At 18.1% G+C, this 13,194-nt stretch overlaps 4 protein-coding genes across 4 annotated transcripts, besides 13 other annotated features; 2 read left to right on the forward strand and 2 right to left on the reverse strand. All coding sequences in view use genetic code 6, as the record gives it.

Moving 5' to 3' along the window:
* The first annotated feature begins 1,482 nt into the window (after positions 1-1,482).
* Positions 1,483-1,527: a microsatellite.
* A 451-nt stretch (positions 1,528-1,978) lies between these two features.
* Positions 1,979-2,029: a microsatellite.
* A 341-nt stretch (positions 2,030-2,370) lies between these two features.
* Positions 2,371-2,425: a microsatellite.
* Positions 2,426-2,940: 515 nt separating this feature from the next.
* Positions 2,941-3,079: a microsatellite.
* A 713-nt stretch (positions 3,080-3,792) lies between these two features.
* Positions 3,793-3,844: a microsatellite.
* A 125-nt stretch (positions 3,845-3,969) lies between these two features.
* IMG5_099690 (hypothetical protein) lies at positions 3,970-5,338 on the forward strand (the record flags this gene model as incomplete). Its single annotated transcript, XM_004035379.1, has 2 exons — positions 3,970-4,426; positions 4,467-5,338. The coding sequence occupies 2 exons, from the start codon at positions 3,970-3,972 to the stop codon at positions 5,216-5,218; spliced, it is 1,209 nt and encodes a 402-aa protein (XP_004035427.1). The 3' UTR covers positions 5,219-5,338.
* Positions 5,339-5,828: 490 nt separating this feature from the next.
* Positions 5,829-5,866: a microsatellite.
* On the forward strand, positions 5,866-7,113 carry IMG5_099700 (scp-like extracellular, putative; the record flags this gene model as incomplete). The annotated part of the gene is made up of 4 exons (XM_004035380.1): positions 5,866-6,418; positions 6,646-6,679; positions 6,765-6,834; positions 6,949-7,113. The coding sequence occupies 4 exons, from the start codon at positions 5,866-5,868 to the stop codon at positions 7,111-7,113; spliced, it is 822 nt and encodes a 273-aa protein (XP_004035428.1).
* Positions 6,589-6,641: a microsatellite.
* Positions 6,890-6,946: a microsatellite.
* A 156-nt stretch (positions 7,114-7,269) lies between the features above and the next one.
* Positions 7,270-7,313: a microsatellite.
* Positions 7,282-7,316: a microsatellite.
* A 691-nt stretch (positions 7,317-8,007) lies between these two features.
* On the reverse strand, positions 8,008-10,267 carry IMG5_099710 (hypothetical protein; the record flags this gene model as incomplete). Its single annotated transcript, XM_004035381.1, has 5 exons — positions 10,151-10,267; positions 10,031-10,109; positions 8,901-9,984; positions 8,203-8,860; positions 8,008-8,024 (listed from the first exon to the last, which is right to left on the reverse strand). Coding segments are annotated over exons 1-5 (1,931 nt in total), but the record flags the coding sequence as incomplete, so codon positions are not given.
* Positions 8,131-8,176: a microsatellite.
* Positions 10,268-10,410: 143 nt separating the features above from the next.
* IMG5_099720 (spfh domain band 7 family protein) lies at positions 10,411-11,565 on the reverse strand (the record flags this gene model as incomplete). The annotated part of the gene is made up of 1 exon (XM_004035382.1): positions 10,411-11,565. One exon carries the CDS (start codon positions 11,563-11,565, stop codon positions 10,411-10,413), a length of 1,155 nt encoding a protein of 384 aa, XP_004035430.1.
* An 8-nt stretch (positions 11,566-11,573) lies between these two features.
* Positions 11,574-11,624: a microsatellite.
* A 599-nt stretch (positions 11,625-12,223) lies between these two features.
* Positions 12,224-12,279: a microsatellite.
* The last annotated feature ends 915 nt before the right edge of the window (positions 12,280-13,194 follow it).

Below are 13,194 nucleotides of genomic sequence, written 5' to 3' on the forward strand. Positions count from 1 at the left end.
TAAAAATTACTTAAAAAACACGATTATTATAAAAATTGGAAAGGTGAAGGAAACCATAAGGAGGTTTCCATTTTAAAAAGATATCATATATAATAGAGAGAAGATTATGAAAGGTTCCTAAAAATTTTAAATTTATAAACTATCAATAAAAAGATATAATAAAATATGTGGGTTGATTACTTCATTAATTTCAAAATTAAAACTATTAGAATAAAATGATTAATTTAGAATTAAAATTACTGAATAATTATTAGATAAATTGTATATATTTTTTTTATTAAATAATAATAAAAAAACATTATAATTAAAAAATAGATATAATCTTGGTATAATTAATTAAAAAGAAAATATTCTTGCAGCTGAAAAAATCACTGTTAGTGCTTTTTGTAGGTAAAAACATAAAATAAAATGCTTAATATTTTTTTTAAAAAAAGACGAAGGATTCCTGTTGTTATGTAAATTTTGAAATTTGCTTAAACAATTAAAGAAGCAGTTACTTATATTGAATAAGGACGTAAATATATAAAACAAATTATTATATTTATTTGATTTTATTTTATTTTTTAAAAAGATGTTAGAATTGGCCCTGAAAAAATAACTGATTCTGCTTTTTTAGTTTGTAGGGCAATGGAAGATCATATAAAATGGATGGATAATTCAAAAATTAAATAAAAAATATTAGAATATAAAGATTAATTAGATGATTATGATATAAATGAATGAAAAGTCTATATATAAATATTTATTTATATAATTAAATATTCAATAAATTTAAGAATATATTTTTTATTTTACTTTTTTTACACAAGATATTAATAAATATTTTGAATTTTAATTACTTTTTTATATTTCAAATTATTTTATTTTCCAAAATAACTTTCTTGTATACTTTTTCTGTTAAATTTACCTTTTTTTTCTTCCAATTCTATAAATAAAAATTATTTATTCCTTTATTTATTTGATTTAAGAATACTAAGATTATTCGGTTTGATTTTATAAAATAAACTAATTAAATAAACTTCTATTATACTTTATATTTCCCTCGTTTTACTTTAAAAAATTTATTTTTCAAATCAAATATCTTAATTTTTTATAGTAATTCCCAAATAAAAATTCTAAATACAATTATTCTTGAATGTGAAAAAATCTCAATTTGTTTTTTGGCCTATTAATAGTATTGAAATTGAGAATTAGACAAGATTAATTATAGAAAGATCATTTATAAATTTATTTACGAAAAAAGCATTTTTAAGTTATTTCATTAGACATTATATCGAATTTAGTTTGAAATTTTCAATCATTTTTTTCAGTATAAACATTATTTTAGAATTTAGGAATCATATATTTACACATTTAAATTTTGAATTCATAAAAAACATTTTTTTTAGAAAAAATACTCATTTCAATTTATATATTTTTGTTTTATTAATTTTTAGTTTATTTTTGATGAATATATACTACATTTTTAAAACCTATGACGATTTTATTGAAAATTTTAAAATATTTAATGAAATTTTTAAAGTATTTTAAAAAAAAATTTGATATACTTATATTTGGTAGAATTTTTTTTAGTCAATTATATTTTTAGCTTTTCAATTAAATTAATTTCATTTTTTATATAATAATAAAAAAATAAAATTTTTTGACTGAAAACATATTTTTATGAATTTTTTTTTTTTGGTTGAGAATTTTCTTTTTTTGAATTTTTTAAAGATATAATTTATAAATGCAATAAATTCTTTATTATTTAAATATAAAAAGAACTATTTTCTCTTTTTATTTAAAAATAGTTTTAAATTTTTTAAAGGTTATTTTAAAGTAATAATATATTTTTTTGTTAATTTTTAAAAATATAATGAAGTTTAGTTAACTTTTTATATAAAAATATTAATTTTGGATAGCTTTTTGTTTTATTGACCTTTATTTATTCCTTAAAAGTTAAAAGAAAATAATTTTTATGCAATATTTAAAAGAATTTAATTGATATTTATCTAAAAATTTAAAATTATTTTTATTTAAAAATTTAAAAAAAAAAAAAAAATATTATGTTTTTAAATAATAAAAATTTATCTGTTCCTCATACATAAAGAGCAGCAGTTTATATATCTCCTTTAATACCTTCTGTAAGTTTAAAAAAATACAATAGTATAAATGTTTAAAGAAATTTACATTAATTATTTCCTAAAATGCCAATACAAATTATAAGAAATAATGCGAATATTCAATATTTTACATAAAAAGCTGCTTAAAGCAATAATAATAGTTTGGATGTTGTATTAAATAATTGTATAGAAAATTAAGTTTATACTTATAGAAATAATTAAGAAATAAAAAATAATATAAAAGATATAATTAATGTAGAAGAACCTTAAATATAAAAGTAAAATATAATAAAAGTAAAAATAAAAAAATAATAATAAAAAAGGTTTGAATAGACAAATAATAATAAAAAAGATGCAGAAATTCAAGCAGAAGAAAATATATAAATTCCTGAATAAAAAAATAATTTAAAGATTAATAAACTAGCCCAATAAAAGCCATTAATGCAGTATAAAAACAATCGTAAAATAACAACAAATTTATATAAAAAATAAATAAATTTTTAAAAGAGTAAATAATGATTCTTTTGAATCGTAAAAATCAAAAAATAGCTTTTAATAATAGAAATCAAATATAAAAACTAAAGATAATTTTTTTTAGAACAATAAATAAATAATAAATTAAAATGTATAAAGTGAAGCTTACCTAAAAACAAGTAAAGCTTCAAATGAAATTTAAGATGCATCTACTTTATCAATTTATTAATTAACGAATTAAAAAAGGAATGAAATATTAGATAGAATTAAAACAATTGATAAATAAATAGAATTAAGAAAAAAATAATAAAAATAGTAAGAAGAGTAATAGAAAACACAAAAAATGAATTCACCTGTAATATTAAATAATTATAATAATAAAATTAATAAAAAAAATAATAATAATTAAAATATTAAAAATAAAAATAATAATAATAATAATAATAATAATAATAATAATAATAATAATAATAATAATAATAATAAAACTAAAAATAATAATATGAATATGACTATTTAAAATAACTATTAATTAATAAATTAATATTAAAATAAGATTTTTCATGAAAAAACATCATTAAAAAATTCTATTTGTTTGTCTTAAAAAAATAATGAAAAATTAGATAATACTAAGTAAGGTAAAAAATTAGGAACGATTAGTCTTTTTGATATTTAAAATGTCTTTATTTTTTTACATTTTTATTTATATTTATTTATCATTTAATTAGAGTTATTCATAATAAGAAAACAAAAAAAATATTTTAAATATGAATTTTAATAATAATGTATAATATTTTAATTTTTCAAAAATATTTTATATTATTATATTAGAGAAATAAAGAGTCAGCTTATAAACTAGAAAGTGGAAAATCCTAATTTAATAATGAGTTTTCCCCAATTCAATATAAATAAAATAAATAGGATGAAGATATGAGCGTTTATTCAGAATTTTAAAATAATAATTACTTATTTGATTTAAGTAATAATATTTTTTTTTTGTTATTTTATTTTTTACAGATGAATAATTTATATAAGCCAAATAAACTCAATTAAATAGACAAGAATAATAAAATATAATAATATAATTAAAAAAAAATTAAAATTGAATTAAATAATTAATTAAGAAGTTATTTTATAAAAATTTGTTTTTGTTTTTATTAAAGTTTAGAAAATAGAGTTATCTTAAAATCTAAATAATATATTTAAAGAAAATTTTTATAATTTATATTTATTTAAATAAATATAATTTGATATATATATAAAATAAAAGGAAAAAAAATATGTTACTATTTTAATAAATAAATAATATAATTGACAAAAAAAAAAATACTATTTACATATAAAATAAATACATATTATATTTAAAGAATATATATATATAAAAAAAAAAAAAATGATAAGTGCACGCGCAGTACATAGATTTGTTCGTAATCCAAACATAGAATCAAGTGTATATGAAAGAGTAGGATCAAGGTATTTTTACTTTTTATTAAAAAAAAGTATATAAAAAAAGAGATTTAACCCCTAAAAGAATACCCTTACAGTACTTTAAGATCCTAAAAATGATAGAACCCTATATTTATTAGGAACTACTAACTCTTCAACATTTTTGTCTTATAGAACTAAAGAATTAATTGCTCAAGAAAAGCCAGATTCACTATTTGTGCAAACTAATAAAGAATGGTGGAATATGGCTAAGAATGTCTAAAATGTAAAATGCTAATAAGAGCTAAATTTATATAATGCCTCATTTAAAAAAGCTTTTAATTGGAATTTAGATAATTCAATAAGAAACATCATATTTAAGTCCAAATTTTATTCATGGTTGCTTGTAATAAATTGGTTTAAAGGTATATTTATTTTAATTATTTTTTAAAAAAATAAAAAAAGCAACTCCAAATGATTTCCACCCATTTGTACCTGGGTTAGAAATGAAATTTGCAATTGAAGAGGCGCAAAAATTATAAATTCCAGTAACTTTAGGAGGATTAGCAATAGATGATGTATCAATCTAAGCCTTAAAGAATGAACCTAGAATGGATCCTTTATCATAATTGTATTACGGTTTCACATGTTTACATAATTCTTTTTGGAAAAGAGAACATTATGATAATTATAATGTTTTAGATGTATAAGGAGGAGAAACTTTTGCTGAAAGTTTAGATAGATATAGATTAAATTGGTTTGTGAAATATTTTGAAAAGTTAGCACCTTATTAAAAGAAAATACTCATAGATTAAAAAGATGAAGATATATTTTACACTTTATATAGAAATATGCCCGGAAAGAAAATTTTTGCTGTAGTAAATTAATGGCATATGCCCGGAATCGAAAATTACTGGAAAAGCGCTACAAATACTAATGATGAATTGTAACCTATTAACCCTATTGGAGATTTTGATATTAATTAATATATGGAAACACAACTTGTTAATGATACTTTGAGAGCTTTTGTATCAAAACTTGGGAAAACTGAACCTGCTACTTGGAAAAACTATATCACTATTTATCATAAAGATAACTATGAAGCTGAAAGAGTTAGGCATGTGTAATTTTAAGGACATGATGACCCACATATTTATCATGGTTTACCTTAAGACTATGATGACGATATGAAACCTAAACATCATGATAGTCATTGATTTGTTTGAATTATATTTTAGATATTTATATTTAAAGATAAATTTAAATATATATTTTTAAAATTGTATTAATTATTATTTATTTTTTTAAATTAAAATAATAAATAATTTGCTATATTTATAGATTGTTTTATAAATTATTTATATTAAAAAATAAAAAAGATATTTATAGGTTGAGTGTATAATTAATTTACCAAATTGATTAAAAGTAAAAAATAATTTACTATTAATAAAATAATTTATTTATCAATTTTTTTTAAATTAAAATAAAAAAAATTAATTTATATTTATTCTAAATCTGTAAATTATATATATATATATTTCGAAAATTAATTAAATGAACTTTTATATAATTTACTTAAAGATATTTTAATAACTAATATTTAATTATTATTTTTAATAAAGTTATATATAATATATTAAATATTTTTTTATTTATTTAACAAATATATAACCAAAATAATTAAATTTAAAATTAAAAAATTTCATAAAATAATTCATTTAATTTATTAAAAATTCTTAAAATCAATTTACAAATCATTTAATTTTTAACAAAATGAATGAATCAAAACAATTTTTATTTAAAATAAAATTCCAAAAATAATTAATTAATAATCAAACAAAAAAAAAATAATTAAAATAAAAAAATGGATTAGCTTGCTCTTTAAGTATTCAATGAATAAAACAAAATTCGTTAAAATCCAAAAAGTTACATTGGTAATTTAGAACGTATGTTAGGTTTTTTTAAAGGTAATACATTATATTTACCTGGCTAAATTCCTTTACAAACAAACGAAGGCCCTTCTGCAGTTCGTGATTGTATGAATTTTTTAAATCGTCAGTAATCTCTAGAACCCTTAAAATTAAATGATTAAATGAGCAAGGCGGCATAAGATCATGCAAATGATATAGGCCCTAAAGGAATTACAGGGCATAATGGATCTGATGGATCAACTATGACTTCTAGATTGGAAAAATATGGTGATTGGATGGGTAAAATAGGAGAAAATATTTGCTTCGGAGGAAATACTGCTGTTGATATTATTGTTTAGTTAATTATTGATGACGGAGTTTCTAACAGAGGACATAGAATGAATATTTTCGGAAAAGATTATAAAGTAACTGGAATTGCAGCTGCTAAACACTCATAATATGATATCTGTTGTGTACTTGATTATGCATCGGAATATACATCTAAAGGTGAATAAAAAGCAAATACTAATGCTAATTAGTCATTTTAAAATCCTTATTCTTTTGGTAATATAGGAATCAATACTTAATAAAAGCCCTCTCAATAATAATTTTATTAATAATAACCAAATTAGTAATAGTTTATCTAATAATAACCAAATTATATGTATTAATAACCTTAATCTTAAAAATAAAATTAATTTTAGTAATAACCATAATTTTAATAATAAAAATAGGAAATAAATGTTAATTATAATTAACCTTAATTTAGTGATTAAAATAATTATTAAAAATCTTAATAATAATAAGGATATTAATATTAATAATTTTAAAATTTTAATAATATTCAATAAAGAGGAGATTTAGGCTTGTAATTTTAAGATTAATTAAAAGATTTCGATAATTTTTTCAAAAAAGACCCTCAAGTAAATACAAATGTTAATTTTTAAACTTATTCTTCTACATAGAATAATCCTCCTTAATAATAATTTTACAATAATTAAAAATAATAATTTTATAATAATTAATAATACTAATAGCAAGATTAGTTTACTGGTAACAATTAAAAACCACCAGGAACTGTTAAAACAAGTACAGAGAAAAAAATTAATATTGTTAATGGAGTCAGAACAGTTACTGAAACAATAACTTACACTTTGGCAAATGGAGAAGTAAAAGTAGTTGAAAAAGTATACTAATAATGACAATAATAATTATTTTATTTAAACAAACAAACAAAATATAAAAATATTTAAAATAAAAATATATAGATCAATTTTAAACTAAACAACATGTTAATGGAAAATCTATATTATTAGTTAAATTTTTATTTATAAGTCCTTTTTTTTTTTAAAAAAAAAATATATTTTAATATTAATATATATTTTTTAATTAATATAATTTTTTACCCATTATAAATGGAGGATTCATTATTATAGCTTTATTTTTTTGTGGGTATTCTACTTAAAGATGAGCTTCGATCTAAGAATTATAATTCAAACCAAATGAATATTACACTGCACACTTCAAAAAATAAATATTTTTTTAAGAAATATAAATTAAAAAAAAAATACATATTTTATTTATTCGGTTTGGCATTATGAATAATTTTAAAGCTTTTATTTAAATTCTACTTTTTAAATCCAAATTTCTTAATCAGTACTTTATTTACTATCACATTATTATATTGAATTTTGGACATAAGATACAAGATTTTCATTTTAGTCTTTAACTTTTTTAAAATAATCTTAATTAGCTTCCATTATAAAGAAATCTATTTAATTATCATTTGTTTAAAGATAGTAAATAGGTGAAAATTATTAATTTTATCCAAAAGATTTAATTATTTATATTCCTAATTCTTCATTTTTCTAAATTCTAATGTAATTTATATTCTCATATTTAGCATGAGTAAAGTTTTTCCACCTAAAACAATTATTTTAAATACAAGCGATAGTTTTCCCCTTTAATAGTTAAAAAATAAATATAAATTTAAAGAAACAATTACTTCATTTGTCAAAAACAAATTTTAAAATGGAAAAACTTACTAAATAAAAGAATTCAACTATTCATTGTCATATATCTTTTAAATATATAAATCATTTGTAGTATTACTCTTTTTTTTTAAAAAAATAAAAAAATAAAATAATTTTAATATAGGATGATAAATTTGTTATAAAAATTATAATAAAAAATATATAAAAAAATAATGTAAATATAAGTATTTAAATATAAATATATATATATATATTTATATTTATATATATTATTATTTTTAAATTATTTTTTTATACTATATTTTCAAAATTTCCTTTAATATTTTAAAGATTTTTATTTTTTTCAATTATTTTTTCTATTTATTTTTTATCGTCTAAATTATATAAACATTTTAATAAGTTATAAGAAACATCAAATTTTTAAAAATAATCTGTTATCTCTTAATGTATTCCGCTTTTTTCACTTATTATTATTAAACTTTTCAGTTCTATACATTCTTATTAATTTACTATTTGTTTTTTGACAATATTTTTAGGCCGTTTTAATTCAAATATTGTTGCTCTTTTTGTCGTTATTGTATCATTTATTAATTATTTCCATTTAAAACCTATTTAATCAAAGATATTTTTTACAAATTTATTTAACTATAATTTATTTTCTTCTTATTAATAAAATAAATTAACACGAATATCATCACATGTATCATTTTTCCATATATAATCAACTAAAGTGTTAATAATACTATTGTAAAAACTTTTTTCAATGCAACTAATGTGCAAAATATTTATTCTTCTAACCTAATAATACTATTATTTATCTAAACAAATAATTGCCAAACCTTAAAAATCTTCATAAAAACCGTCACTTTCTATTTTAAGGAAGCTTACATCTTATTCTTCTTTAATTTTTTTAATTATGTCATCTATATTATGTAAAAAAGAATATTTTATATCCCTAAAAAATAAAATTAAAAACCATTTTATTTTTTATTTACAAATGTATTTTTTCAAGATAACTTTCAAGAAAAGATCTAATATTAGTTTCATTTATATTAATACTTCTAACTACATAATCACCAAATTATTCTTTTACTCTTCTTTATAAGGATTCTTCGAAAATAATAAGTTCACTTGCTCTGATTCTTTATATTATATGAGAACAATCATGTGTTATTTATTTAAAATCTACATACTGGGGATCATTAATTATTTGCTAAGCTTACATTGTTAAAAGGAAGGGATCAGAAACTGTATTTACTGATAAATTTACATGATATTAAAGTTAAGATTTTTTGAATATTTTCAAATCATCTCTCATTTTTAAAAGATAGTTTCTATCATTATAATAAAAAGGTAATTATAAGTTTTATAAATTATTCTTTTTGTAGTGGTTGTGGAGAATCATTTCCCTCCATCTTAAAATTTATTCCACAACTTCTAATGATAAAATTCTTAAATCATTTATTATTTAAGATATTTACTATAGAATATTATTCTTCTCTTCATCTTAATGCCCTTTAAGTTACTCTATTTATTATTTTAAATTTTCTAAACATAATTCTCTCGCCTATATTACTTTAATACATATTTATATTTACGAACGATCTTTATTTAAGGCTTTTAATTCTTTATATACATTTTAAACAATTTATATATTTGGAAGTCCTTTAATACTTTCAGAAAAATATTTTCTATGAAAATGAGGAATATTTTTGATTTCCCATTATTAGTTTATATCTTTTTATAATTATTATATATAACCTTCTACTATTTTCGGGTTATTATCTAAATCGTAAATTAATGGTTTTTCTTGCATATTTATATAATGTTAAACTAAAGGATTATTTGAATACTTATTTTCTTCTGTTTCTTTTTCTTTTACATTTTTAATTTTTTTTTTTTTTTTTTAAATTATTTTACTTGATATGAACTTAGAGAATGTTCGATTATGTGGGTTTTACGATATGCTTTATTCAAATTTTATTTTCCGAATTTTTCCACCTGGCTCAAATATTATGTTTGGTTAAATATTTTATTAGTTTTGATTTGAGCTCTCATGTTAATTATTTAATATAAGCTCTTTTATAATTAAGTTTCTTAGAAAAAAAAAAAATGTTTTAATTACTTCCATTATATTTGTCCTTAAAATATTAATATTATGGAATCTTGCATAAAAAAAATCTCTCATCCCAAATTGGTTTAAGCTTTTTAAATTTGTTAATTTTTTCATAAAAAATATTTTTACTTTCATTTGTGGTTAAGGATTATAATCATTTTTTTATGTTAAATGTTTAAAATTATCATTAGTCAATTATTTTTTTTACATTTAGTAAGCCATATTTATTTGCTTTAAATTAAATATATACAATATATAAATAGTTATAATTTTAAATACTTTTTCTTATTTTTAATATGAAACTTTTAAAAAAAAAAATATAGAAAAGCATAATTTTAATTAAAAAATATATATTATTTTTATTTTAATATAAAAAAAACTTTTTTATTTCAAACAAATTTTAAATTATCAAAAGCTGGTAAGTAGCTAGACATATCATTACTTTTTGAAGCATCAACATAATTATGAAATTTAAAGCCTTTAATACCAATGTGTTAAATGATTCTTTTATTTGAGTCGATTTAATATTTTTGAAAGTTAGTTTCATTCATTTCTTTCTCGATTTCTAATTGTTTCTTTTATTATTCGATTCTTTCTTTAGCTTTAAGTAATTTCTATTCATTTTCATTTTTGATTTCTTGTAACTGTATCTTATGATTTTCCTCTATTTATTTCATTTCGATTTCTTTCTCAGCATTACTTTTACTTTTAAGGATTTCAACGTTTTTTTCGAAAATATTTAGTTCTTATTTTTTTCTATTGAACTCTTACTTTTTAGACTCAGTTTCTCTTTATAATAATCCATCATAATAATTTTTGTTATTTTTAATATCAGCCTGGACATTATTTAAGGTCATTTTTTCTTAAGTTTCAAGTTTTATTTAAGTTGATTTAAGTCTATTTTCTTATCTAAATTCTGCCTACATATCTTCGAATACACTTTTAGAACATACTCTTATTTCTGTAATTTCTATAGTTTAGCATCTTATACCCCATTTGCTAAGTTATTTCTAGAGATCTTTCTTCATATAGTTTATTAAATCATCCCTTGAAGTCATTATTTTTTTTAATTCTAAGTTTGCTAAGGCACTTCTTAATATACTTTCACACATTGTTTTTACATTATCATCAGCTTTTCCGTCTTATGTATATTTATAGCAGTCAAAAGGACCATCTTTTTCAGGGTCTACTTCCCATATTGTCATTCCTCTTACAGTTATTCCTTACATTTCCTTAGATACATGATTTGCATCAAAATTAACTTTATGTATAGCACTCTTCATTTTTACTACTGATTATGTTAATCCCCTAAAACACTACAAACCAATTCCAGCTTTCTTTAATTATCCGTTTTCAATTAAAAGTAACCATTCATTTGGTTAAGCTGATTCCCAACGCGATTATGCCCATAAGAATACTGATATTCCAACTGCTATTAATCCTAATATCCCATATAAGAATTATGGTATTGGTACTACAAAATGAGATAGAACAGGTAGAATTCCAGTAGTGGAAGTCAAAGCAATGTATTTTAGAATAGCCATTTATGATTTTTAAGATATTTTTATTTAATATATTATTAATCTTAATAATATTTTTTTTACAATGATGAAAAATTTATTTTATTTTTAGAATAAATTATGATTAATTTAATAAATATTTGTTTTCTGTTTTTATAATTAAATCAATTTTTTACTTATAAATATTTTGTTTTTTAGAATAAAATATGATTTAATTAATTAAAAGCAATATATATTTTTAGTACAATTTAATATATTTTAAGTTAAATATTAATTAATAAAAAAAATTATATAACTAAATTAAATAGTATTATAGAATAATTTTACTAAACAAGTTTAAGTGTTTAAGTATTTGAAAAATAAATTATAATTTAAATTTAATTTAATACGACTATAATAATATTAAAATTAAGAATTATTTTATTTGAATAATAATTTAATATAAATTTTATTATTTTATTAATACCAAAAATAATAATAGTTATTTCTATTATAACTATTTTAAAATTTTGTTTCACATAATTGAATTTATTTTTTTTCTATAATTTTGAAAAGCCAATTGACAAAAAAAAAGGCAAGAGAAAATGAATAATTAATTAATTTTTGTTTGTTTATTTAATTGAGTTAAAAAAAAAAATATAAACGTGTAAGATTTTTATTTTTAATAGTATATATAATAATGTAAAATACTATTTATTTATATAAATTAAAAAATATTGTATGTATATATATTTAAATTGAAATTATTACAATAGTAACTTCATAACAAAAAAGTAACAAGTAACTTAAATGAAATAAATAAAAAAAATTAACCAAAAATAAAATGATTATTTAAATAAAATAAAAAAATCATTCAGTTAAAACTTTTAAACTATTATTTTTTTCTAATGATATTTAATTTTCTTTTATTTTTTTCTTATTTTCTCCTTCAAAAATTTTCATCATTTCTATTCCGATTTCTATAAGTTATTTTTTTTCTCCTTTCTTTATAAAATCAAAAGCACCAAAAATATTTATTACCTTAAAATTCGGTAATATTGAAAATTAAAATTTCTAAAGGAGCAATACTCTTTATTTATTTCCTATATAAAAATCTTAAAATTAATTTGTTCTTATATGAATATAACATATATGGCTTTTATCCATATATCCTTACAAAAATTTTATATATTCGCCATCTTTAAATTAAATGTCAATTAATTTTAAAGATGTATCTTCTTAAAAATCTTCATCTTAATGTTTTAAGACTTTTAAAGATCCATCACTTAATTAATAAGTTGTATCTATAGAAAAAATTGAAGTATCATTACAAAAAAAACGTATCCTTTTCATAAAATAATTCTTTTAGGAAGGAAGATCATCTCCATCTTTAAAAATTAAAGCCTAAGAAGATTTTAACTATATTCCTTAATGCTCATGTTTAATATTTTAATTATCATCATCATTCTTTACATATTTTTTAATAAATTAAAAATAAAAAAATTACATAATAGGTTTAATAAATAGAAGGACTATTTATATTTTTTGAATTAGAATTTAATAATTCTTATAAAAAATTGTTTGTAATATTTTAATCCTTTTTTTTATTAATTTTATTTTTTAAAAAAAAATATACTTAATTATATTATTCAATTTGCTTTTTTAAATTATCAT

This window comes from Ichthyophthirius multifiliis (assembly GCF_000220395.1).
Source record: "Ichthyophthirius multifiliis unplaced genomic scaffold scaff_1120509250843, whole genome shotgun sequence".
In the NCBI taxonomy this organism is placed as follows: domain Eukaryota; phylum Ciliophora; class Oligohymenophorea; order Hymenostomatida; genus Ichthyophthirius; species Ichthyophthirius multifiliis.